This window comes from Ahaetulla prasina, chromosome 6, assembly GCF_028640845.1.
Source record: "Ahaetulla prasina isolate Xishuangbanna chromosome 6, ASM2864084v1, whole genome shotgun sequence".
Classification (NCBI taxonomy): domain Eukaryota; kingdom Metazoa; phylum Chordata; class Lepidosauria; order Squamata; family Colubridae; genus Ahaetulla; species Ahaetulla prasina.
In genome coordinates this window covers 111,558,522-111,585,421 of record NC_080544.1, presented here as the reverse complement: position 1 = coordinate 111,585,421, position 26,900 = coordinate 111,558,522, and the positions used below count along the sequence as shown (strand labels likewise).

Below are 26,900 nucleotides of genomic sequence, written 5' to 3'. Positions count from 1 at the left end.
CCAGAGGAAGATCCTTCTCTGTGGGGGCCCCCACTCTTTGGAACGAACTCCCCCCTGGTTTACGTCAAATTCCTGACCTTTGGACTTTTCGCCGCGAACTGAAAACATATCTGTTTGTTCGTGCGGGGCTTTCTTAAATTGTTTAATTTTAAATTTTAAATTTTTCTCTGTTTTTAATTGGGGTTTTTTAGATTCTTAATAATTCTAATTCCGGCCATATAGTATAATAAGTTTTTTAATTGTATTTTAACTGTATATTGCTTTTTTTATCCTGGCTGTACACCGCCCTGAGTCCTTCGGGAGAAGGGCGGTTTATAAATCTAATAAATCTAAATCTAAATCTACCCCTAATCAAAATGTATTTACAACAGTTGTAGCATCCCCAGGTCATGTGATCACCGTCTGCGACTTCCCAGCCGGCTTCTGACAATCGCAGTCAATGGGGAAAGCCGGATTTGCTTAACGGCAATGTGATTCACTTAACAGCTGCAGTGATTCGCTTAACGACTGTGGCAAAAAAAATAAAAGTTCATAAAATCAGGTGCGAGTGACTTAATAACAGCCTTTCTTAGCGAGAGAAACTCTGCTTCTAATTTTGGTCATACTGGTAAACAGTAATGGCGGAACCAACACTCTTCATACTATACATAAATAACCTTTGCGATCACGTTATAGAATAGAATAGAATAGAATAGAATTTATTGGCCAAGTGTGATTGGACACACAAGGAATTTGTCTTGGTGCATATGCTCTCAGTGTACATAAAAGAAAAGATACGTTCATCAAGGTACAACATTTACAACACAATTGATGGTCAATATATCAATATAAATCATAAGGATTGCCAGCAACAAGTTATAGTCATACAGTCATAAGTGGAAAGAGATTGGTGATGGGAACTATGAAACGATTAATAGTAGTGCAGATTCAGTAAATAGTCTGACAGTGTTGAGGGAATTATTTGTTTAGCAGAGTGATGGCCTTCGGGAAAAAAACTTATAAACAACTGCGTTCTCTTCGCTGATGATGTAAAAATATTTAACACCACCGACAATGCTGCTACCTTTCAAAAAAACCTTGACTTAGCATCAGAATGGTCAAACAATTGGCAACTCCAAATCTCAACCAACAAATGCTCTGTCTTACACAATGGCAAAAAGAACCAGAACACAAAATACAAACTGAGTGGACACGACCTTGTAGATGACCCTCACTCTGTTAAGGACCTTTACTCATCTCAAATGATCCAAGTGCCAAAGCCCACTGTAGCAACATAGCCAAAAAGGGATTAAGAGTTGTAAACCTAATCTTGCGTAACTTCTTCTCCGGTAATATTACACTACCCTGTTTCCCACAAAATATGACCTCCCCTGATAATAAGCCCAATTGGGCTTTTGAGCGCATGACAGTAAGTCCAAGCGCTTATTTCAAGGTTCAAAAAAATATAAGACAGGGTCTTATTTTCGGGGAAACATGGTACTAACCAGAGTATACAAAACCTTTGCTAGACCAATTCTTAAATAGAGCTCATCTGTCTGGAACCTGCACTGCATATCAGACATTAATACAATTGAACGTGTCCAGAAATATTTCACGAGAAGAGTCCTCCACTCCTCGGCTCACAATAGAATCCATTATGCCACCAAGTTTGGAATTTTGGGCTTGGACAACTTAGAACTACTCCAACTACGGTCTGACCTAAGGGTAGTACACAAAATTGTCTACTACAAAGTCCTACCTGTCAATGACTACTTCAGCTTCAATCGCAACAATACAGGAGCACACAACAGATACAAACTTAAAGTGAACCGCTCCAAACTCGATTGCAGAAAATATGACTTCAGTAACAGTTGTTAATGTCTGGAATGCACAACCTGACTCTGTGGTTTCAGCTGGAGGCGAAGGTGCTTTGTTTGTGAGTAGGCTGGCCCAGTCTTTCTTAATGGGCATAAAATATCCATCTCTAAAGAATTCAGGCATGTGCTGGAGGCTGTTGGGGGCTGCTTTCTGCCTTTTAAGAACATGTTTCTCCATTTCTCCTTTGAGGAAATATTCCATCCTGCCTCTTTTAATATTAAGAATAAAGAATTGGAGGGAAGGGAGGTTCCTACACTATCGATGTCCTTGGAACTTCCTGAGTAAAATAAGGGTGTCCCCCCACCAAGTAGGTTAATTAGACAGTTAAATAAATGGAGCAAGAACGGAGTAAATTAAAGGGAACGCATCACACAAGATTATCATCTATGCCTTAGCTTGCATTGCTCTTTCTGTTTTTAAACGAGTGGCTTTTATCCTGACCTCCTTTAATTTCCAAGATCAGGCAAGGTGCAGTTTACAAGCCCAGAAAAGCAGCATAAGGCAAAGAGCAAAACCACTCCCCAAACCATACATTCAAAGCAAGCGGTCGAGTACCTGCCCTTGAAATCAGTTCAAAGGTAAGCAGGTGTGCCTCTCCCGGGAAAGCCAAATGCTGCTGCATAATCAGAATTCGACTGATAAAAGAGAATCTGAATCTGTTTATGACGATTCTCAGTCACCCAGGTCATGGTTGTCCCAAAGGGGCTTTTTTTCAAGAGGTGGCTGGACTTTTCTGGTTTTGTTTTCTTTGAAGAAGTTTCGCTTCTCATCAGAGCTGAAGAAGCCTCTCAGATGAGAAGCGAAACCTCTTCAAAGAAAAACCAGAACGTCCAAGGAGCCTTTTGGAAAAGAAAACAAATCAAAACAAAAGGATCTTTTAATTACTCAAAAATACGAATTGGAAAAAAATGGAGGCGTTTTGGATGAGAGTTTGGAGGAAATTAACCAATGTAATCAGGACTTGGAATATGGAATGGAGGAGATAACAAAAGTGGATAAATATGAAGATAGGATCCTGAATAAACAAGTTGATGTAAAGAAGCCTTTTTTAAAAAGTTTGGATGAAATGCCAGAATTTGTGCTACAGGAGGCTGTCTCCCGAAATGGAAAAATTCACAGGGTTAATGCTTTCCAAGAGTTCTCTTTTCGGATTGAGGGAATATATGGCAGTAACTCGTGGATTCTTGGACATAAGGAACTATTAGGAAATATTGTGACTGACTTTTCAAAAGGAGTAATGAAGGAAAGACAGAGACTAATGCATCAAAAAAAATGGCAAGAGACAAAAGTATCATCCTTGAAAGAATTTTTTTTTTTTGAAATATTAACAGAAAAAGATATTAGCGTTCCTGAAAGACAATATGTGAGGAAGATCTGGAAGAAATGGGTTGATTATATGTTTTATAACTATCATAAAAGACTAGATATTTGGATTTATACAGGATTTTGACGAGGAAGGACTAAAGTTGAATAGATATTGTAATTTCCCTGTATTGAAATTTTATAATCTGTTGTATTGAATTTTAAATAGAATATTCTCGAAAGATCTTATGTAAGAAAGACTTGGGGGGAAAATTATATGGTTATAGAAGCTATAAGGGAGATATTCTCTGAATTGGATTGGATTTTTATGCTTTAGCTGGTTTTAAATACTTTAGGATTAATTTGTTCTATTGATCTATATATTTTATTACTGTTTATTGTTAATTTTTTGAAGGATTTTGGTTATGTAAGGAGGAAGTCAGAGCTAGAGAGGGAAAATTGGTATAATAGTTTTGGGGGGAAAATTTTTTTTTAGCATGTTTGTTTTATTTTTAACTATACCTTGTGCTTGTTCTGGGAAGTCAGGGGGGGAGGGGGCTTGTGAAGGGAGAGGGGTTGGGGGGAAAGGGGGGGGAAAATTTTTGTAAAACTTTTTGAATAAAAAAAAAAAAAAGGACCTTTGGGAGGTCCTGAATCTACATTTGCAGAAGGGAAAAATAATGGGGGCTGGGACACACCTGCAAGATTGTGCGTTTGGTTTTGTGTGTGTGTGTGTGTTCGCTTCCCGGTTACCAAAAAAGATAGGCTTTAATGACATGGACTTTAAACTCAGGGCTGTTCCCAGGGAAGAGATTCCTGCCAAGGGCCCAGAATCATACATGGCAAAATGGACATATTATAGGTGGCTCCCATTAACACCAGGTTGGCTTGGCTTCTGAGATGCTCTTAGCCTTTGCAGGTAGCTCAGACAAAAAAAAAACTCAAACCGGTTGAGTTAATTCTAATTTTTTTTGCAAGACTACATTAACAGAATCTTGCCCATTGGATATAGGTGACCCACGGCCACAAGTGAGCCCAAATTTTCCGTTGCTAAGCGAGGCGCTGGTTGAGTGAGCTTTGCCCCGTTTTACAACCTTTCTTGCCACTGTTGTTAAGGGAATCACTTTTGTTAAGCTAGTAATACAGGTAGTCCTCGACTTGCAACAGTTCATTTAGTGACCGTTCAAAGTTACGATATGACTGAAAAAAGTGACAGGACCATTTTTCATGCTTTATTTATTTATTTATTTATTTATTTATTTATTTATTTATTTATTTATTTATTTATTATTTCAACTTTTATACCGCCCTTCTCCCGAAGGACTCAGGCCAAGTAAAAAACCACTATACAAAAGTTAAGAACAATTTTTAAAAAACTAATTTTAAATTGGCCGAAATTGTAAAAATTTGCTAAATCCCATTAAAAACTGATTAAAACTATTAAAAAAACTATTAGGCTAATCCTGCTCGATGAAATAAAAGAGTCTTCAGCTCACGCCGGAAGGTTCGGAGGTCAGAGAGTTGGCGCAACATTGGAGGTAGTTCGTTCCAGAGGGCTGGGGCCCCCACAGAGAAAGCCCTCCCCCTGGGGGTCGCCAGCCGACATTGTCTGGCCGACGGCACCCTGAGGAGACCCTCTCTATGGGAGCGCACTGGTCGATGGGAGGCCACCGGTGGCAGCAGGCAGTCCCGTAAGTATCCTGGTTCTGAGCCATGAAGCGCTTTAAAGACGGTCAGTAACACCTTAAATTGCACCCGGAAGACAACCGTGGTCATTCGGCTGCTTTGACAACTGACTCACATTTATGACGGTTGCAGTGTCCCAGGGTCAGGAGATCCCTTTTTGCAACCTTCTGACAAGCAAAGTCAATGGGAAAGCCGGATTCACTTAACAACCGTGTTACTCACGTAACAATGAAGGTGATTCACTTAACAGACTTGGCAGGAAAAGTCCTAAAATCGGGCAAAGCTCGTTTGACGAATTTCTCACTTAGCAGCATATATTTGGGGGCTCCATTGAGGTGGTATCTTGAGGACTAGCTGCACAGTTGTTAAGTGAATCTGGCTTCCCCATGGATCCTGCTTGTCAGAAAGTTGCAAAAGGGAATCACGTGACTTCAGGACACCGAGACCATCATGAATGAGAGTCAGTTGCCAAGCGTCCGAATTTTGATCACGTGATGGTTGTAAGTGTGAAAAATGGTTGTAAGTCGCTTTTTTCAGCGCCGTTGTAACTTCAGCCACTAAATGAACGGTTGTAAGTCGAGGATTACCTGTACGGAACCCCAACAAAGCATATTTAAAGCATGCCCAACTAACCCAACAGTATCCTTTAACTCAGGGGTTCCCAGCGGGGTGGGGTGGGGTGAGACGATATTCCAGGGGATGCCAAAAACTGGGTTTAGAAGTTTCAAAATTATATTCCAGGAAAGGAAACAATAATCCAAAAAATCTTGCAGTGTGCAGAAATGGACAAGATGACGCTAGAAATTAAGGAAAGGGAAGAGTCGGAATACTATAAAGTGTGGAATAAATTACATGATTGGTTATAAAAAAGAAATCAAAATAATAAATTGGAATGTTAACCTAATTAAGTTAAAATTAGGAAGTGTAAACCATTGAATTGTGTTAACCGAATAAGGACGGATTGGTAAATAGAAACCAATGTAAATATAAGCATGTAGAGGATTGATTGAATAAGAAGAGAGAATATTGGAATATATTACATATTGGAAAAAAGAACCCAAACACTAAGTACAAGCTTAATGGACATTACCTTACAGACGACCCCCATCCCGTTAAAGACCTTGGAGTTTTCATGTCAAATGATCCAAGTGCCAAAGCCCACTGCAACTACATAGCAAAAAAAGCTCTAAGAGTTGTAAACCTAATCTTGCGTAGCTTCTTTTCCAAAAACACCACACTACTAACCAGAGCATATAAAACATTTGCTAGACCAATTCTAGAATACAGCTCGCCTGTCTGGAACCCATACCACATCTCTGACATCAATACAACTGAACGTGTCCAGAAATATTTTACAAGAAGAGTTCTCCATTCCTCTGAAAAAAATAAAATACCCTATCCCATTAGACTTGAAATCCTGGGATTAGAAAACTTAGAACTCCGCCAACTCCGACAAGACCTAAGTTTAACTCACAGAATCATCTATTGCAGTGTCCTTCCTGTTAAGGACTTCTTCAGCTTCAATAGCAATAATACAAGAGCAAACAATAGATTCAAACTTAATGTTAACCGCTTCAATCTTGATTGCAGAAAATATGACTTCTGTAACAGAGTTGTTAATGCCTGGAATACACTACCTGACTCTGTGGCCTCCTCTCCAACTCCTAAAAGCTTTAACCAAAAACTGTCTACTACTGACCTCACCCCAGCCCTAAGAGGACTATAAGGGGCGTGCATAAGTGCACAAAAGTGCCTACCATTTCTGTCCTATTGTTTCCTTTCAATATATGTTCCTGTATATAATGTTATGACAAAAAAAAAAAGAATATACATTTATGTCGATATGGCAAGCTGTAAAATAATATATGATGTAATGTTATGTCTGTTAATGTGTTTTTAATGTGTTTTTGGTTTTTGTTGTATTTTTCTTTATTTTGTTTTTAAAAGTTAAAAGTTTAATAATTTTTTTTTTTTAAAAGAAGTTTCAAAATTATAGTGTATATGCGTAATGAGACGCATATAATTTATTTACTTTCGTAAGGGGTGCAATAATGTATCAGAGGCATTCTAGGGCTGCAGGGTATAGAAAAGGTTGGGAACCCAGCCTAGTTGAGACTTTCCTGGTCCAAGTCTTTCCATGCTCTGCCACCCACCCAGGACCTTCTCAACAAGCTGCGTGCCAACACTGCGTCACTAACAGACAATGGGGCTTTTCACAATTGAGGCTGGAAGATTGATTTCAAGTTGTTTGAAACACCATCGTCGTGACTCTCTTAGAGTTGAGCGGCGAAGATGGGCCGCAACTTGCCAAAGGCAGAAGCAATGAAGTCCTTGAACTTGGGAATCTGACTTTCAGGCCTTTCTAGTACAGGTAGACAACTAGGGAAGCGTCTTTGGATAGCACTATCTTAAGGGTCCTTGAAATAAGAATCAGAATAGACCCTGGAAGGGACCTTGGAGGTCTTCTAGTCCAGGGGGTCTCCAACCTTGACAACTTTAAGACTTGTGGACTTCAGCTCCCAAGATTCCTCAGCTGGAGGTGTCTGTTTCTTTTTCTCTTACCCGCCAAAGTGGAGAGATTGCAGAGGAAGGGATTGCAAGAGAGTAAGCAAAGCTGGCTGAGGGATTCTGGGAGCTGAAGTCCACAAGTCTGAAAGTTGCCAAGGCTGGAGACCCCTGTTCTTGTCCAAGCCCCTGCTCAAGCAAGAGACCCTATAGCTATGATGGTGAACCTATAACACGTGTAGCCATATCAGTGAGCATGCAAGCTCAGCTCCGGCGCAGGCATTTTCGGGTCTTCTGGGCCCACCAGAAGTAGGGAAACAGGCTCTTTCCTGCCTCTGGAGGGCCTGGGAGGAGGTGGGGAAGGCCCATTTTTCTCTCTCACCTGGCTCCAGAGCCTCTCTAGGAGTCTGGGGAGGGCAAAAACGGCCTTTCCCACCCCCCAAAGGTCCTCCGGAGGCCAAAAAAAGCCCATTTGACAACTTCCAGTGGGATCGGAAGGCCCATTTTTTGCTGTCCCCAGCCTCCAGAGCCTCTCTAGGAGTCACGGGAGGACAAAAACAGCCTCTGACCCCCGGAGGTTCTCTGGAGGCCGAAAATGGCCCGGAGCCAGGTAAGAAAGAAAAACAGGCCTACAGGGCCATCACGTGCCAGGAGCAGGGGGGGGGGTCACGCGCACATGCGCGGGGGGCATAGAATTACAGGTGTGGGCACGCACGCGCGTGACACCCCCCCCCCGCTCCTGGCATGCGATGGCAAAAAGGTTAGACATCTCTGTGGCTCAGACTGGTAAGACAGTCTGTTATTAACACATCTGCCTGCAATTACTGCAGATTCTAGTCCCACCAGGCCCAAGGTTGACTCAGCCTTCCATCCTTTATAAGGTAGGTAAAATGAGGACCCAGATTGTTGGGGGGGCAATAAAGTTGACTTTGTATATAAATATACAAATAGGATGAAGACTATTGCTAACATAGTGTAAGCCGCCCTGAGTCTTCGGAGAAGGGCAGGATATAAATGCAAAATAAATTTTTTTAAAAAAATCTCTACCCTATAGCATTTCAGACAAGTGATTGTCCAATCTCTCCTTAAAAACTTCCATTGATGGAGTGCCCATAACTTCTGGAGGCAAGCTGTTCCCCTGGTTAATTGTCCTCACTTTCAGGAAATTTCTTCTTAATTCCAGGTTGCTTCTCTCCTTGGTTAGTTTCCATCCGTTGCTTCTTGCCCTGCCTTCAGGGGCTTTGGAGAACAGGTGGACCCCCTCTTCTTTGTGGCAGCCCCTCAAATATTGGAAGACTGCTATTATGTCTCCCCTATTCCTTCTTTTCATTAAACTAGACATACTCAATCCCTCCAACTGTTAACAGAACAACAGAGCGGGGGGGGGACGGGACGACCTTGGAGGTCTTCTAATCGAACACCCTGCTCAAGCAGGAGACCCTATATCGTTTCACACCAGTGTCTTCTTAATAACCTCCAGTGATGAAGCACTTACAACTTCTGGTGGCAAGCTGTTCCATTGGTTAGTTGTTCTCACTGTCAGGAAATTCCTCCTTAATTCCAGGTTGCTTCCCTCTTTGATGGGTTTCCATCCATTGCTTCTTGTCCTGCCTTCAGGTGCTTTGGAAAACAGGTTGACCTGTCTCTTCTTAGATGTTTGAACATTGTCATCATGTCACGCCATCAAATGGAGCTGGGCATCTCCCTTAGAGTTGGCAATAACTCCTGTAGGGTCGAAATCCGCAGGGAATCCTTTATTTTTACCTAGTCTTTGACTTACAATCACTCAACCAGTAACTGTTCAAAGTAACAACAGCACTGAAAAAAAGTGACTTACGACTGATTTTTCACACTTACAACCCTTGCTGGGTGATCCCCAGGGTCACATGATCAAAATTCGACTGGTCGGCCACTGGCACACATTGGTGATAGTTGCAGGGTCCCCAGGTTACGTATAAGTAGTCCTTGGCTTACGACCACAATTGAGCCCAAAATCTCTCGCTAAAGTGAGACAGTTGAGTTTTGCCCCATTTTATGACCTTCCTGGCCACAGTTGTTAAGGGAATCACTGCAGTTGATAAGTGAATCTGGTTTGTCCGTTGACTTGGCTTGTCAGAAGGTCGCAAAACGGGATCATGTGACCCCGGGACACTACGACCGTCATAAATACGAGCCAGTTGCCAAGCATATGAATTGTGATCTTGTGACTGTGGAGATAATGCAATGGTTGTGAGTGTAAAAAAATTAATCATAAAGTCACTTTTTTTTTTTAGTTTTGTTGTAACTTTGGTCACTAAACATATAGTTGTAAGTCGAAGACAGCCTGTATTGGTCTCACACAGGGGTCAGCAACTCTAGAGCCACATGTGGCTCTTTTACCCCTCTGCTGTGGTTCTGTCACTCAAAGTATGCGTCACAACCGCCAATGTGTGACACCCGCTGGTACGTGACTTATTGAGCTTTTTCGACTCCCGGTAGGCCAACCATGGATAAATCGAAGAAAAGAAAAGTTTCAGAAGAAAACAGAACGTTTAATTCAACTAGATGTGCTAGTTTTGTGGCCGCTCAAGAAATAGTCAGGAACAGGAAGGGTTTTGTGGCTCCTGGTGGTTGTTGTTTTTTTACTGTGGGAAAGGGGTCCAAATGGCTCTGAGTGTTTAAGGTGGCAGACCCCTGGCCTAACAAAAACGTCTCTGTTGTAAGAAATGCAGCACCATTTGGGACCGAAGGCACCATTAAAGCACATTGCAGGTGTCAAGACTTTGGAGTCAAAAGTATTTCTATCTGTTGCTCTTCCAGTAGCGCATGTCATGCTATTGCATTCACATGCAAGTTACAAAATGGGTGTGTTATTTACACACAGACATGCTACCGTATAATTAATCCAGCCTCCAGAATAACAAAAGATCTACTGCCAACCAACCTACCAAACTTTCTTCCAACCTACCATTATCCTCCCTTCCTTCCTACCTACCATTATCCATCCTTCCTTCCTTCCATCTATCCATGGCTAGAATGCAGTATTGCAGGCTGACTCTGCCCACTGCCAGCAGTTTGATCCTGACCGACTCAAGGTTGACTCAGTCTTCCGTCCTTCTGAGGTCGGTAAAATGAGGACCCAGATTGTTTGAGGCAACAAGCTGACTCTGTAAACCTCTTAGAGAGGGCTTTAAAGCACTGTGAAGCCGTATATGAGTGCTAGTGCTAAGTGCGAAGGAAGGAAGGAAGGAAGGAAGGAAGGAAGGAAGGAAGGAAGGAAGGAAGGAAGGAAGGAAGGAAGGAAGGCAGGCTGTAAAGCACTGTGAAGCCTTATATAAGTCTGAGTGCTAGTGCGAAAGAAGGAAGGAAGGAAGGAAGGAAGGAAGGAAGGAAGGAAGGAAGGAAGGAAGGAAGGAAAGAACGAAGGAAGGAAGGAAGGAAGGAAGGAAGGAAGGAAGGAAAGAACGAAGGAAGGAAGGAAGGAAGAAAGAAAGAAAGAAAGGAAGGGAATTGGAATGGAAGGAAGGAAAGAAGGAAAGAAGGAAGGAAGGAAGAAAGAAAGGAAGGAAGGAAAGACAGAAGGAAGGAAGGAAGAAAGGGAATTGGAAAGGAAGGAAGGGAGGGAGGGAGGGAGGGAATTGGAATAGAAGGAAGGAAAGAAGGAAAGAAGGAGGGCTGTAAAGCACTGTGAAGCCTTATATAAGTCTGAGTGCTAGTGCGAAGGAAGGAAGGAAGGAAGGAAGGAAGGAAGGAAGGAAGGAAGGAAGGAAGGAAGGAAGGAAGGAAGGAAGAAAGAAAGGAAGGGAATTGGAATGGAAGGAAGGAAGGAAAGAAGGAAAGAAGGAAGGAAGGAAGGAAGGAAGGAAGGAAGGAAGGAAGGAAGGAAGGAAGGAAGGAAGGAAGGAAGGCTGGAAAGCCCTGTGATGCAGCATATAAGTCTAAGTGCTATTGCTATCCATCAGATGGTCTGCTTCGTACTGTAGGACTGAAGATGAGATTCCAGCAAAGTTTTGACTCACCAGTGACCATGCTGGCAATGACCTACTGCTGAATCAGACACTAACTATCCTGGTTTCGTTCCAAAACCGAGCCCCAAAGTAGCTCGTCACATTTCAAATCGAGCACACTGATGATTCAACTCTTACCGGTGCTACATTCCTCACCCTGAAAAACCAAGCGGAAGCTTGGCAAGGCTTCTAATTGTCATAAAATCCGTCATGAAACTGCACGGCGGCTGTAAGGAGCCAAGATGACATCCTGGGAAAATGATGTGTGTTGCTTTCCAAGCAGATTCCAGACCAGGAATGGAGGAGGAGGAGGAAGAGGAAGAGGAGGAGGAGGAGGAGGAGGAGGAGGAGGAGGAGGAGGAGGAGGAGGAAGAGGAGGAGCCAAGACACATCCCGCAGGTCAAGAGAGAGAAAACCGGAGGATAGGATGCTAGAGAGGCTAAAAAAGTTTAGCAAACTTCTCAGAGCCCCTCAAGGAACATCAGACCGATCGATCAGAACAGAGCTGGAAGGGACCTTGGAGGTCTTCTAGTCTAGCCCGCTGCTCAAGCAGGAGACCCTAAACCATTTCAGACAAGGGACTGTCCAGTCCCTTCTTAAAAAACCTCCAGGGATGAAGAAAGCACCTACAACTTCTGGTGGTGAGCTGTTCCACTGGTTAATTGTCCTAGCTGTTAGGAAGTTTCTCCTTAATTCCAGGTTGTTTCTCAGGGAATCCTCGACTTATGACCAAAATTGGGACCAGAATTTCCATTGCTAAGCGGAGTCCTGCCCGATTTTATGACTTTTTTTTTTTGCCAGGGTTAAGCAAGTCGTTGCTAAGTGAATTATGTTGTTAAGTGAATCCAGCTTTCCCCATTGACTTTGCTTGTCAGAAGCTGGGTGGGGAAGCCTCAAACGGCGATCTCATGATCCCAGGAGGCTGCAGCTGTCGTAATACAGGTAGTCCTTGACTTACGACCCCAGTTGAGCCCCATATTTCTGTTGCTAAGTGAGCCAATTATTAAGAGAGCTTTGCTCCATTTTATGACTATTCCGCGAATCACTGCAGTCAGTGTTAAGTTAGCCACACGGTTGTTAAGTGAATCTCCCTTCCCCATGTACTCTGCTTGTCAGAAGGTCGCAAAAAGGGATCGTGTGACCCCCCCCAGGATATTGTGACCGTCATAAATATGAGTCAATTGCCAGGAGCCTGAATTTTGATCATGAGGCTATGCTGCAACAGTTATAAATGTGAAAAACGGTCGTCGTAACTTTGAACGGTCACTCAACGAACTGTTGTTAAGTAGGAGGACAGCCTGCCAAGGAGGGCTGGAAATTATGGGATGTATAGGTGGGGAGGGAGGGTGTCTCCCGCTGGAAAGTTTGCTTTATTTTATCCGTGATAAAAGTTATATACTTTCTGGTTACTTGAGTGAAGCGGAATCTAGGCCAAGAATTCTGAAGGGAGCATTTTTCTGCCTGCCTCGATTCGATTCGGCTAAGCTAAGACAAACACAGCCTGCTTTGAAAGCAACTGGCCACGTTTCCTGGACGACAAGCAAAACGTGGTTTATGTCATCCGACTCACAAGGAAGTCTTTCTTGGGGAAATGAAAATGAAAATTCTACAGAGGAATTATTGAGTCTGTCATTTGCACCTCTATAACTGTCTGGTTCGGTTCTGCAACCCAACAAGAAAAACACAGACTTCAGAGGATAATTAGAACTGCAGAAAAAATAATTGCTACCAACCTGCCTTCCATTGAGGACCTGTATACTGCACGAATCAAGAAGAGGGCCATGAAAATATTTGCAGACCCCTCGCATCCTGGACATAAACTGTTTCAACTCCTACCCTCAAAACGACGCTATAGAGCACTGCACACCAGAACAACTGGACACAAGAACAGTTTTTTCCCCGAAGGCCATCACTCTGCTAAACAAATAATTCCCTCAACACTGTCAGACTATTTACTAAATCTGCACTACTATTAATCTTCTCATAGTTTCCATCACCCATCTCTTTCCACTTATGACTGTATGACTGTAACTTTGTTGCTGGCAATCCTTATGATTTATATTGATATATTGACCATCATTTGTGTTGTAAATGTTGTACCTTGATGAAGGTATCTTTTCTGTTATGTACACTGAGAACATATGCACCAAGACAAATTCCTTGTGTGTCCAATCGGCCAATAAAATTCTATTCTATTCTATTATTCTATGAAAGCTAAGCTGCACGGGGGAAAAGAATATAACCTCACAGTCAATTTTATCACACTTTGGACTTTTGCTGTTTCGTACTGCTTTCACAGTCACTTGTCCAATAGGTCCATGGTGGCGAACCTATGGCACGCGTGCCCGAGCTGGCACACAGAGCCATCTTTCTGGGCACGCAAGTTGTCACTCAACTCACCTGCAGCTGCGCATGCATCCCAGTGGGTGTTCGGGCCTCTGGTGTGCAAGAGGGGAGCCGTGTTGTGACCCAGGCCCCAGTAGGTAGTAATTAGGCAAACTGCCAAAGGCCTTTCTGAACATTTGTTCAGAAGACGCCGATACAAAACAAATGCAACAAGACAAAGCTATCAACATTGTTTTCCAGCAAAGAGCCCAAGAGCCGTTGCTGGTCTTTTAAGCCTTATGGGAGGGGCCAATCATCTCTTGGCCTTACTCCCGAGTCGTCCTCTTTGCTTGAGCTGCTCTTGCCTTCTGGCAGCTCTTCTCATGCGTGCGTTAGGAACAGGCTCCTCCTGTTCTCTGCCTCACTACTATCAGTCTCTGGAGGCTCTGGAGTCCGCACCTCACTCCATGATGGCCCTGGTCTCACCTCAGCCTCATCGCTGTCCGACTCGGTTGCCAGCTCCGTAGGCTGCTGGCGGATCACAACAAGCCGCACAAAAGCCACCCGCATGCACAGATGGTGCAATTGGACACACAGCACATGGGGGAGACGTGCGAAAGCTGTGCGCATGTGCAGATGGAACGGTTGCGCACGCAGCACTCGGGGGAGCAGCCACATATAAGCGAAGCATGTACCTGTTTTGGCACTTGGTGAGTAAAAGGTTCGCCACCACTGGTATAGGTTCTCCTGCTTGAGCAGGGGGCTGGACTAGAAGACCTCCAAGGTCCCTTCCAGCTATATTTCCTATTACTATTCCATATTCCTATTCTATACTATTCTCTATTTTGTAAATTCTGTATTCTAATTAATTCTAATTCTGTTCTGGGGGAAATGTAAATCATCCAGAATCACTGTATAGGCAGGTATTCCTCGACTTACAACAGGTTCATTTAGTCACCGTTCAAAGTTACAATGGCCCTGAAAAAAGTGACTTATGCCCGTCTTTCACACTTTACGACCGTTGCAGCAACCCCATGATCAAAATTCAGATGCTTGGCAGCTAGTTCATACTTATGACGGTCGCAGTGTCCTGGGGTCACGTGATCCCCTTTTGCGACCTTCTGACAAGCATGGGGAAGCCGGATTCACTTAACGACCGTGTTCCTAACTTTTTTTTTTTTTATTTGCATTTATATCCCGCCCTTCTCCAAAGACTCAGGGCGGCTTACACTATGTCAAGCAATAGTCTTCATCCATTTGTATATTATATACAAAGTCAACTTATTGCCCCCCCAACAATCTGGGTCCTCATTTTACCTACCTTATAAAGGATGGAAGGCTGAGTCAACCTTGGGCCTGGTGGACTTGAACCTGCAGTAATTGCAACTTAATAACTGCAACTTATAATTAATAATTGCAACTTAATAACTGCAGGGATTTGCTTAACAAATATGGCATGGAAAAGGCATGGAAAATTCGTTTAAGAAGTGGTCTCGCTTAGCAACATAAATTCTGGGCTCAATTACAGTCATAAGTCGAGGACTACCTGTGCAGTAGAAAGAGCTCTTGATTGCATTAAATAAAATGAAATTAAATAGGATCCTGAGGCAAACAGGCAAAAGAAACAGCAGAAAGCCAAAATGATTGGCAGGAGAAAAGTAGCCTCTAATGCAAGCTAAGCTTTTGCCAGGAATCAAAAAATCTACTTTCCATTTCAGTCATGGTGTCAAAACAGGTTTTCGTTGGCACTTTTTTTTTTTGCTTATTAAGACAGAATAATAATAATAATAATAATAATAATTTAATTTTTATAATTAAAAATTAAAGCAGAAAGGCAAAACGGATTCCGGGAATTCAACATACAACAGTTCATTTAGTGACCGAAGTTAGACACTGAAAAAAGTGACTTGTCGTTTTTCAACACTTATGTGCTCATGTGATTTATGTTCGGATGCTTATAATAATAATAATAATAATAATATTTTAATTTGTATACCGCCTTCTCCCGAAGGACCCAGGGCGGTGCACAGCCAATAAAATACAAAGAAAACAGTATATATAATATTAAGAACAACCCCTTAAAAAACTTATTCGATTGGCCAAAAAATTTAAAATACAGTAACACCCTATAAAAATTTACAAAAATTTAAAACCCATAAAAGCAAATTAAAAATTTTAAAATCAAGCCAGTCCAGCTAGACGGAATAAATAGGTTTTAAGTTCGCGGCGAAAGGTCCGAAGGTCGGATAGTTGACGGGGGAAGTTCGTTCCACAGGGTAGGAGCCCCCACAGAGAAGGCCCTCCCCCTGGGGGCCGCCAGTCGACATTGCTTGACCACTGACTCACATTTATGACCGTTGCAGTGTCCCGGGGTCACGTGATCCCCTTCTGCGACCTTCAAAGTCAGCGGGGAACCCAGATTCACTTAACGACCGGGTGACAAATTTCACAAACGCAGTGATTCACTTTACAAACGTGGCCAAAAAAAAAATTGGAAAAATAAGGCAAAACTCACTGAATAAATTTCTCACTCAACAACAAATATATTGGGCTCAATTTTCCTTTGTATTAATTGATTTTACTTTGACTGTAAACCGCCCTGAGTCCTTTGGGAGAAGGGCGGTATAGAAATTGAAACAATAATAATAATAATAATAATAATAATAATAATAATAATAATAATAATAATAATAATCATAATCATAATCATAATCATAATCATAATCATAATTGTGGCCATAAATTCAGAACTACCTGTTATCCCTCATTCCAAAGAGGGTCTTTTTTTTAAAAAAAAAATCCAGAACAGATAGAAGATAAATCTCTCCCAGTTTCTTATTTTTGATGGTGGTTAATTCCCAGGAAGATCATACTAAAAGTTCAGAAATGCCTATGTTTGTGGCTCACCTTTTCATTCGGAGGCATTGCTACCCAGCCTGGAGGATGCACATAGCTGATGATTCACAGTTGCTGAGGGGCCACAATTTTTTAAATGTTTGGTTTGGGGAAACCATCATCAGTGTGAAAGCACTCTTCAACCCTTCCCAAATCGAATAAAAGTTATTTATTTATTCACATTTTTATACCGCCCTTCTCCGAAGACTCAGGACGGTGTACAGCAAATAAAACGACAATAATCCAAAAACAATTTAAAATACCGTAACAAGATAAAAAATCTAATTTAACTGCTGTATACTTAGTTGTGTGTAAGGAGGATTTCCTCCTAGCCTTGGCCTGCTAAATCTGGTCAGGTCCTTTTGAAAATAATAATAATTTATTTTTCCTATTTGTGAACCATCCATCTCCTTCAAAGAGGGATATATAGGTAGTCCTCAACTTTACGACCATATACCAAGGAGCTTTCGTTTCAATCCTGAGCTACAAATATTCTCATTTATTAGTCACAACCATTCGCTGAATGACCATTTGAAGTCACAACGGCATCGAAAAAAGTGACTTGCCGCCATTTTTCACACATACGACGGTTGCAGCATGGCTATGGTCACAAGATTAAGATTTGGAGGCTTGGCAACTGGCATGGATTTATGACGGTTGCAGGATCCCGCGAACACTATTTGTAACCTTCCCCGCTAGTTTCCAACAAGCCAAGAAAGGGAGTTCACTTAACAAGTGCAGTTATTCAATTAACAACTATGGCAAAAGTGGGTCTAAACTCAACTGCCTCACTTAGCAACGGAGATTTTGGGCTGAATTGTGATCGTAAGTCAAGACTATTAATATTAGATGATATGTTATGGTATAGTATAATACCAACGTAATGTACCAACCTAGAACTAAGGAGAAATTTCATGACAGTGAGAACAATTAACCAGTGGAACAGCTTGCCACCGGAAGTTGTGGGTGCTCCAACACTGGAAGTTTTTAAGATGTTGGACAGCCATTTGTCCAACATATAATATATATAACATATAACATATAAGCCATTTGATTTAATGTTTCCTGCCTGAGCAGGTGGTTGGACTAGATGACCTCCAGGGGTCCCTTCTATTCTTTTATAAATAGACAAAATATAACCACTGTTCATTTCTATATATACAGTCTTTCTATACTATACTCTTAAACAAATCGATCAGTTATTTGTTTTCAAATAATAGACTGGAGAATCATTTGAACAGGTTGCTATACTTCAAAGGATAATTAGAACTGCAGAAAAAATAATTGCTACCAACCTGCCTTCCATTGAGGACCTGTATACTGCACGAATCAAGAAGAGGGCCGTGAAAATATTTACAGACCCCTCGCATCCTGGACATAAACTGTTTCAACTCCTACCCTCAAAACGACGCTATAGAGCACTGCACACCAGAACAACTAGACACAAGAACAGTTTTTTTTCCCGAAGGCCATCACTCTGCTAAACAAATAATTCCCTCAACACTGTCAAACTATTGACTAAATCTGCACTACTATTAATCTTCTCATAGTTCCCATCACCCATTTCCTCCCACTTATGACTGTATGACTGTAACTTTGTTGCTGGCAATCCTTATGATTTATATTGATATACTGACCATCATTTGTGTTGTAAATGTTGTACCTTGATGAACGTATCTTTTCTTTTATGTACAATGAGAGCATCTGCACCAAGACAAATTCCTTGTGTGTCCAATCACACTTGGCCAATAAAATTCTATTCTATTCTATTCTATTCTATTCGGACCACCTGCCTTGAACAGAGGGCTGGACTAGAAGACCTCCAAGGTCCCTTCCAACTCTGTTAATAATGCAACACAAAGTTGTAATCCGAGGACTACTGGTAGAGAGAGTTAAATTCCCATTCGTAACTGGGTAGTCTCATCCCGTGTTTAATTGGTTGCCATGTCTTCCTTGTTAACGCCCCATGAAAGAAAACCACGATTGTTAGGTTTCTCATTTTTGGCACGGTTACTGCTAGGAGCTGCGTGGATAGTCCTCAATTTAGGACAGTAATTGGGACCGAAACTTACAACCAAAACGGTCGTAAGAGCAAAACCCGACTCTAAGGTCCTTTATTGGTCATAAGTGTGAAACACGTCCCTAACTCCCTTTCATAGATTGTAAATGCAAAACCCGACTCCAAGTCCCTTTCGGCAGTCATAAGTGTGAAACACGACCCTAACTCCCTTTTATAGGTCGTAAGAGCAAAACCCGACTCTAAAGTCCTTTATTGGTCATAAGTGTGAAACACGTCCCTAACTCCCTTTCATAGATTGTAAATGCAAAACCCGACTCCAAGTCCCTTTCGGCAGTCATAAGTGTGAAACGCGACCCTAACTCCCTTTTATAGGTCGTAAGCGCAAAACCCAACTCTGAAGTCCATTTTGGTGGTCGTAAGTGTGAAACACGACCCTAACTCCCTTTCAGATTGTAAGCACCAAACCCAACTCTGAAGTCCCTTTTGGTGGTCGTAAGTGTGAAACACGGCCCTAACTCCCTTTCATTGGTCGTAAGCACAAAACCCGACTCCTAAGTCTCTTTTGGCGGTTGTTAAGTGTGAAACACGGCCCTAACTCCCTTTCATAGATCGTAAGCACCAAACCCAACTCTTGGTCCCTTTTGGCGGTCATAAGTGTGAAACACCACCCTAACTCCCTTTTCTAGCTTGTAAGCCCGAAACCCGACTCTGAAGTCCTTTTTTTGGCGGTCGTAAGTGTGAAACATGGCCCTAACTCCCTTTCATCGGTCTTAAGCACGAAACCCGACTCTGAAGTCCCTTTCGGCGGTCATAAGCGTGAAACCCAGCCGCAAGTCCCTCTGGTCAGAGCCCGTTGTAACTTCGGGCGGTCACTAAACGGACGGTCGTAAGTCGAGGACTGCCCGCATTCCATCCTCAAAGACGGCCCCCCCCATGAGTTTATGGCCCCTCTTGCCTCACCCCGCCCTCCTGCCACCCCCCATTAGTCCCCTCCCTTAGCCCCCTTCGTCTCAGCCCCCACAAAGTCAGCGACCCCGCCCCACGGCTCCCCTCCCCCCCAACCGCGCAACGCCCCACCTGCGCTCGTCCTGCTCTCCGACCTCCATCCCCGGAGGGGGGGGGAGGCGTCTCTCAGGGACCCCCGGACTCTCCGCCCGCCAGAGAGACACCCAGTCCGAGGCCGCCGCCCGCTGCCATCTCCGGGCCCGGGGCGGGAAACCTCTGCCCGGCGCCGCCTCCCGTTCCTCGCCCCGCCGCTCCGTCACCGCCAGGAACTACAACTCCCGGCATGCCCCAGGACGGCTTCCGGCCGTCGGCGCCACGCCTCCGCCAATGGAGCGCCGCGCTTGCGTACGTCGCCTCGTTCGCGTTCGGAGGGACTTCAACTCCCGACAGGCTTTGCCGGCTCTTCCGGCCTAGTTTTCTGCCCTTGAGTGATCCGTGCATTGAGGGCGGGGGGGAAGCTGGGAATGGGACGCGTGTTTAGGTGTCTGTGTGAATGACGGGAAGGAGCTTCTGCCCAGGACTAGGAAAGATAACTTGCACGTACAAAACATCTGCAAAGCTAACGTTTTACTGGTGCATTTAGCATGTGGCATCTACAGATTGACATACAACACTCATAGAGGAAAGTTACATTTGCAGAAATAATAAATATAGGATTGTAATTAATATGAATGTAGAATAGAATTTTTTTTTTATTGGCCAAGTGTGATTGGACACACAAGGAATTTGTCTTGGTGCAGATGCTCTCACTGTACATAAAAGAAAGTAGTGCAATAAATAAGAAACTAGGGGGGGGGAGTGTTACGTATGTTTGTTGCCTTGAGTTACAGGTAGTCCTTGATTTAATTAACAACCACAATGGAGCCCAGCGTTTATATTGTTAAGCGAGACATTGGCTAAAGTGAGTTTTGCCCCACTTTAGGACCTTCCTTGTCACAGTTGTTAAGTGAATCACTGTAGTTGGGAATTTAGTAACATGGCGGGATAAAAATTATTGGATTATGTTTGCAAAATCCTGCAAACTGATAGTACCAGTTAACATTTCCCAATAGTTAGGAGAATGGGAGGTAAACGTTGCTTTAGGGGTGGAATTGTAAATATTGGTTTAGTGTTGCAATTATTGGTACATTTGTTTTTGATTGCAGGTGCTTTGAATGCTATATGGGGAGAATGGCCATCTATACCTTTAAGATAATAAGGAAATAAAACTTGTTTTGTTGCTACTTTGGTCTCAAATCTAGCCAGCTGGGACTAAGGCACTTAACCCTTGAGACTAATTCAAGTAAACTCCTAATTAGATCCAAAGAGAAGTAAGGACATATTCAATTAATGTTTTACGGTCTTGATCGTTTACGATACTGTTTTTATTATCTTGGGAGGAGCCCAGAGTCATGTAATTGCAAGGTTTGTTTTATTTATTATTTATTTATGCGTTAAATTTATATGTCTCTTAAATTTATATGCCTGTCTTGCTGTGGGGCTACTCTAGGGCGTCTTGCAACTGTTGGAAGGAAAATCCGTCTGGTTCAGTTCCAAGCTGGGAAAGAGACACGGGGAAACAAGATTGAGGCTAATTGGAAAGGTTTATTGATAGAAGAATAGAATAGAATTTTATTGGCCAAGTGTGATTGGACACACAAGGAATTTGTCTTGGTGCATATGCTCTCAGTGTACATAAAAGAAAAGATACGTTCATCAAGGTACAACATTTACAACACAATTGATGGTCAATATATCAATATAAATCATAAGGATTGCCAGCAACAAGTTATAGTCATACAGTCATAAGTGGAAAGAGATGGGTGATGGGAACTATGAGAAGATTAATAGTAGTGCAGATTCAGTAAATAGTCTGACAGTGTTGAGGGAATTATTTGTTTAGCAGAGTGATGGCCTTCGGGAAAAAACTGTTCTTGTGTCTAGTTGTTCTGGTGTGCAGTGCTCTATAGCGTCGTTTTGAGGGTAGGAGTTGAAACAGTTTATGTCCAGGATGCGAGGGATCTGCAAATATTTTCACGGCCCTCTTCTTGATTCGTGCAGTATACAGGTCCTCAATGGAAGGCAAGTTGGTAGCAATTATTTTTTCTGCAGTTCTAATTATCCTCTGAAGTCTGTGTTTTTCTTGTTGGGTTGCAGAACCGAACCAGACAGTTATAGAGGTGCAAATGACAGACTCAATAATTCCTCTGTAGAATTGGATCAGCAGCTCCTTGGGCAGTTTGAGCTTACTGAGTTGGCGCAGAAAGAACATTCTTTGTTGTCCTTTTTTAATGATGTTTTTGATGTTAGCTGTCCATTTGAGATCTTGCGATATGATAGAACCCAGAAATTTGAAATTTGATGAGCAAAACCATCAACAGCATGCGATGGTTCTGAGACAGCTGAACAAATGGTTGAATGGAAGGATAGATCTTTATAGGTTTCTGTGACTTTGAAGTTTGGACTGTTCTGGGGGGTTGTACAATGAAAGGGGCTTGTGTTTTGAAAGGGTGTGGGACAATTCCTATTGTGGCTTAATGGCTTTCCTTCTATGTTGGATCTTGGGTGAGAGGCTGCTTTCTAATCCTATCATTCTGCCTTTTGTTAGTTTTGCTGCAAGGAGTTTCAAAATATCCTGCCTTGAATGGATTTCTGTCTGCGGTATTTGCTTTCCTTATGAATAAAGCCATCTAGATACCTGTTGTCCTCTTTCAATAAGCTCTTTATCTCTTTAAGCGCTGGCATCTGCTGTGGGTTATTAAGAAAGACTTGGGGGCTGCTTTCTGTCTTTGAGAACATGTTTCTCCATTTCTCTTTTAGGGAAACATAGGGGAACATATTTAGGGAACATAACATATTTAGGGAAATATAAAACATAACATTATGATTTATATTGATATATTGATCATCAATTGTGTTGTAAATGTTGTACCTTGATGAAGGTATCTTTTCTTTTATGTACACTGAGAGCATATGCACCAACAAATTCCTTGTGTGTCCAATCACACTTGGCCAATAAAATTCTGTTCTATTCTATTCTATTTTATTCTATTCTAATATTCTGCCTTTTTTAATATTTCCCAAAATATTTCATTCTTCTAGGGGTGGGGCTTCCCACACAACAATAAAAAGGAAGAAATGAAAAAGAGGGTAAATGAAACAAAAGTAAAATAATAGTATGGTAAAATAAATGAAAAAGAAAACGAGAATAGATCAATACGAGCTGGATGGCACAAAAATTTCATAATAAAAAAGGCATTTTTATTCTGCTCACCGGTCCCAGTGTGCCTCGTGCACAGGTATATATGTAGGAATAACTCTCTACCCATACCTTGGCAGTCTAAAAATAGCACACAAGGAAGAACTTATAGGAACGAAAGAGGAAGAACTGCCACAGCAGGAAGAGCTGCTAAAAATTTAAGAGTAGCTTTTGGAAAAGTGAAGAATAAGCTATTCAGAGAAAAGACAAACTGGCTTTCACTGCAAATGATAAACTAGTCCTTTCTATTTCTGTTCTGATCTGCAGAAATAGGTAAAATCCAGAGCTTTGGGTTTTTCGTTCAGTATTAAGCATTTAGTTATCCTTTAGTAGTCCTTGACTTACAACAACCGAGTCCCCAAATTTTCACTGCTATTCAGGACAGCTGTTAAGGGAGTTTTGCCCCATTTTACAGTCCTCCTTGTCACAATTATTAACGGAATTGCTGCGGTTATGAAGTTAGTAACACGGATGTTAAGTGAATCTCGCTTCCCACACTGATTTGGCTCACCAGGTCGCAAAAGGAGATCGTGTGACCCCAGGACAGTGTGACCGTCATAAATATGAACCAGTTGCCAACGGTCTGAATGTTGATAACGTGAATGCTGCAACGGTCGTAAGTGTGGAAAACTTATCATACGTCTCTTTTTTCAGTGCCGTTGTAACTTTAAATGGTCACTAAATGAACTGTTATAAGTCGAGGACGACCTGTAATTCGAAATAACATTTCTACTTGAGCTTTGTCACTATTTGTCAAATTTCAAGGCCCTCAGGATTTCAGAATGACACAATGATGGTGGCTCGGTTACTTTTGACATCCCGTCTATTATTTTTCTTTTCTCGCTGAATTCTGCTTTTATAGTTTTTACTGTTTTTAATAATTATGTGTCATGGTTTTTCCGTAAGAACTTTTTTAAAATTAAATTTATAAGCTGCCCATCTTACTATCAAGGGCTTATTATCAAGCACCTCTATAACTGTCTGGTTTGGTTCCGCAACCCAACAAGACAGATGCAGACTTCAGAGGATAATTAGAACTGCAGAAAAACTAATTGCTACCAACCTGCCTTCCATTGAGGACCTGTATACTGCACGAATCAAGAAGAGGGCCGTGAAAATATTTACAGACCCCTCGCACCCTGGACATAAACTGTTTCAACTCCTACCCTCAAAACGACGCTATAGAGCACCGCACACCAGAACAACTAGACACCAGAACAGTTTTTTCCCGAAGGCCATCACTCTGCTAAACAAATAATTCCCTCAACACTGTCAAACTATTTACTAAGTCTGCACTACTATTAATCTTCTCATCGTTCCCATCACCAATCTCTTTCCACTTATGACTGTATGACTGTAACTTTGTTGTTTGTATCCTTATGATTTATATTGATATATTGACCATCATTTGTGTTGTAAAATAATTGTTCCCATCACCAATCTCTTTCCACTTATGACTGTATGACTATAACTTTGTTGCTGGCAATCCTTATGATTTATATTGTTTCCTGATTGTTTATTTGTACCCTATGACTATCATTAAGTGTTGTATCTTATGATTCTTGATGAATGTATCTTTTCTTTTATGTACATTGAGAGAGTATGCATCAAGACAAATTCCTTGTGGGTCCAATCACACTTGGCCAATAAAGAATTCTGTTCTATTCTATTATCAAATGCTCTGGGCAGTTATCCTTATAAGGTTATTACAAGCCACCGAGGATTATTTTCCATGACATGGGTTGCCATATATACAGGTAGTCCTTCACTTACGACAGTCCATTTAGTGACCGTTGAAAGTTACAATACGTCTTTCACATGTTATAGCGTCCCGATGGCCACGTGATCAAAATTCGGATGCTTGTCAACCGACTCATATTTACGACCGTTGCAGTGTCCCTGGGGTCACGTGATCCCCTTTTGCACCCTTCTGAACAAGCAAAGTCGGATAGCTCAGGCTGGTAAGGCCTGTTATTAAGAACACAAAGCCTGCAATTACTGCAGGTTCAAGCCCGGCCCAAGGTTGACTCAGCCTTCCATCCTTTATAAGGTAGGTAAAATGAGGACCCAGATTGTTGGGGGGGCAATAAGTTGACTTTGTAAAAATATACAAATAGAATGAGACTATTGTCTTATACACTGTAAGCCACCCTGAGTCTTCGGAGAAGGGCGGGGTATAAATGTAAACAAAAAAAAAAAAAGTCAACGGGGGCGACCAAATTCACTTAACAACCGTGTTACTAACTTAACCCCTGTAGTTCGTTTAACAGACGTTTCAAGAAACGTCGTAAAATGGAGCAAAACTCATGTAACAAATTTCTCATTTAAGCAGCAGAAATTTTGTGCTCGATTGTGGTCGTAAGCCGAGGACTACCTATATTTGATTAATATTATATTATTATACACAAAACAATTGCCCAAAAGTAGTGTAAAAGGCAACTTGTTTATTTATTTTTATTTTATTTATTTATTTTGTCACAACAATATATGTAAGTAGCATACAAAAAGATTATATAGTATATAAACATATATATGAGTAAATATTAGGAGGTATAACCATATATATATATAGGAAGAAGAAAAGAAAAACAATAGGACAGGAACGATAGGCACGTTTGTGCGCTTATGCACGCCCCTTATGCTCCTCTTTGGAATGGGGTGAGGTCAATGGTAGAAAGTTTTTGGTTAAAGCTTTTAGGATTATGGGAAGAGACCACAGAGTCAGGTAAAGTATTGCAAGCACTGATGATTCTGTTACAGAAGTCATATTTTCTGCAATCTAGATTAAAGCGGTTGACATTAAGTTTAAATCTATTGGTTGCTCTAGTATTATTGCAATTAAAGCTGAACTAGTCTTTGACAGGAAGGACATTACAATAGATGATTCTATGAGTTAAACTTAGGTCTTGTCGAAGGCGACGGAGTTCCAAGTTTTCTAAGCCTAGGATTTCAAGTCTGGTGGGATAAGGTATTTTGTTGTTTTCAGAGGAATGGAGAACTCTTCTTGTAAAATATTTCTGGACACGTTCAATTGTATTGATGTCAGAGATGTGGTGAGGGTTCCAAACAGGTGAGCTGTATTCTAGAATTGGTCTAGCAAATGTTTTATATGCTCTGGTTAGTAGTGTAGTGTTTTTGGAAAAGAAGCTATGCAAGATTAGGTTTATAACTCTTAAGAGCCTTTTTTGCTATGTAGTTGCAGTGGGCTTTGGCACTGAGATCATTTGACATGAAAACTCCAAGGTCTTTAACGGGATGGGGGTTGTTAGATTCGGGCAATAACGAGGCAGGAGACCAGGATAGTGACAACAGCTCTTTACTATATGGTGAACCCAGCAACCCGGGCTGGGAAAAACCTCTCCTTAAATACAGTTTAGTCGGCGGCTTCAACCAATCAGCAACGTGCTTGTTTCCCGCCAAAATATTTAAAGATACATTACACTCCTTCCCTCCCAGAAAACACTTTACCATTATTTACATGAGATTTACATATTATTTTTCAACGTAATCACGCAAGTAGACTGGGCGTCTCCTGACTCTTTCGGACCTGCGCAATTCATTCTCTGGGAGTGAGTCGAGCTGACCGGAGGGACTGTTTGTTCCTCTCAGCTCCTCCTCTGGGCCATCCGGCCCTGGATTATTTGCAGAGTCGTCCCTGCTGTTTTCTGACGGAACCTGTTGGCGTCGCTGGACCTCCTGGAAGTCAGATAAGTCCTGCGTTTGCCCCGGGTTTGAGTCAGCTGTGGATTCAAACATTGTATAGTCAGGGCCTGTTTCGTCTAATTCTGATTGCTCGGTTATGCGTTTTCTTATTTGGTCTATGTGGCGTTTCCATACCCGGCCATCCTTTATCTCCACTAAGTATGATTTGGGACCTGTAATTTCTAGGATTTTTCCTGCTAACCAGGTCGGGCCTTCGCTATAGTTGTGTGCCCACACTCGGTCGCCTATTTCCATCCCTCTTGTCTTACCGAGTGCCCCCTTGTACCCGTCTGGTGTGTAGTTCGGGTTTAAACGGTCTAGTGAGCACCTGAGCTTCCGACCCATTAATAACTCTGCTGGGCTTCTGCCAGTTGTGACA

At 42.0% G+C, this 26,900-nt stretch overlaps 1 protein-coding gene across 5 annotated transcripts in view; it reads right to left on the bottom strand.

Annotated features, from left to right (window-relative positions):
• RUBCN (rubicon autophagy regulator) overlaps positions 1–19,845 on the bottom strand; it is an 83,909-nt gene extending 64,064 nt beyond the window's left edge. The window contains exons 1-2 of one of the 5 annotated variants that reach the window (XM_058187801.1): positions 19,654–19,841; positions 342–507 (exon numbers count right to left, since the gene is read on the bottom strand). In XM_058187801.1, coding sequence (XP_058043784.1) covers positions 342–391 — 50 coding nt within the window. In that variant the 5' untranslated portion in view covers positions 392–507; positions 19,654–19,841. Of the gene's footprint in view, positions 1–341; positions 508–19,653 lie in introns of all 5 variants that reach the window. The other 4 variants (XM_058187802.1, XM_058187804.1, XM_058187805.1 and 1 more) reach the window with 4 other exon arrangements.
• Positions 19,846–26,900: the final 7,055 nt, after the last annotated feature.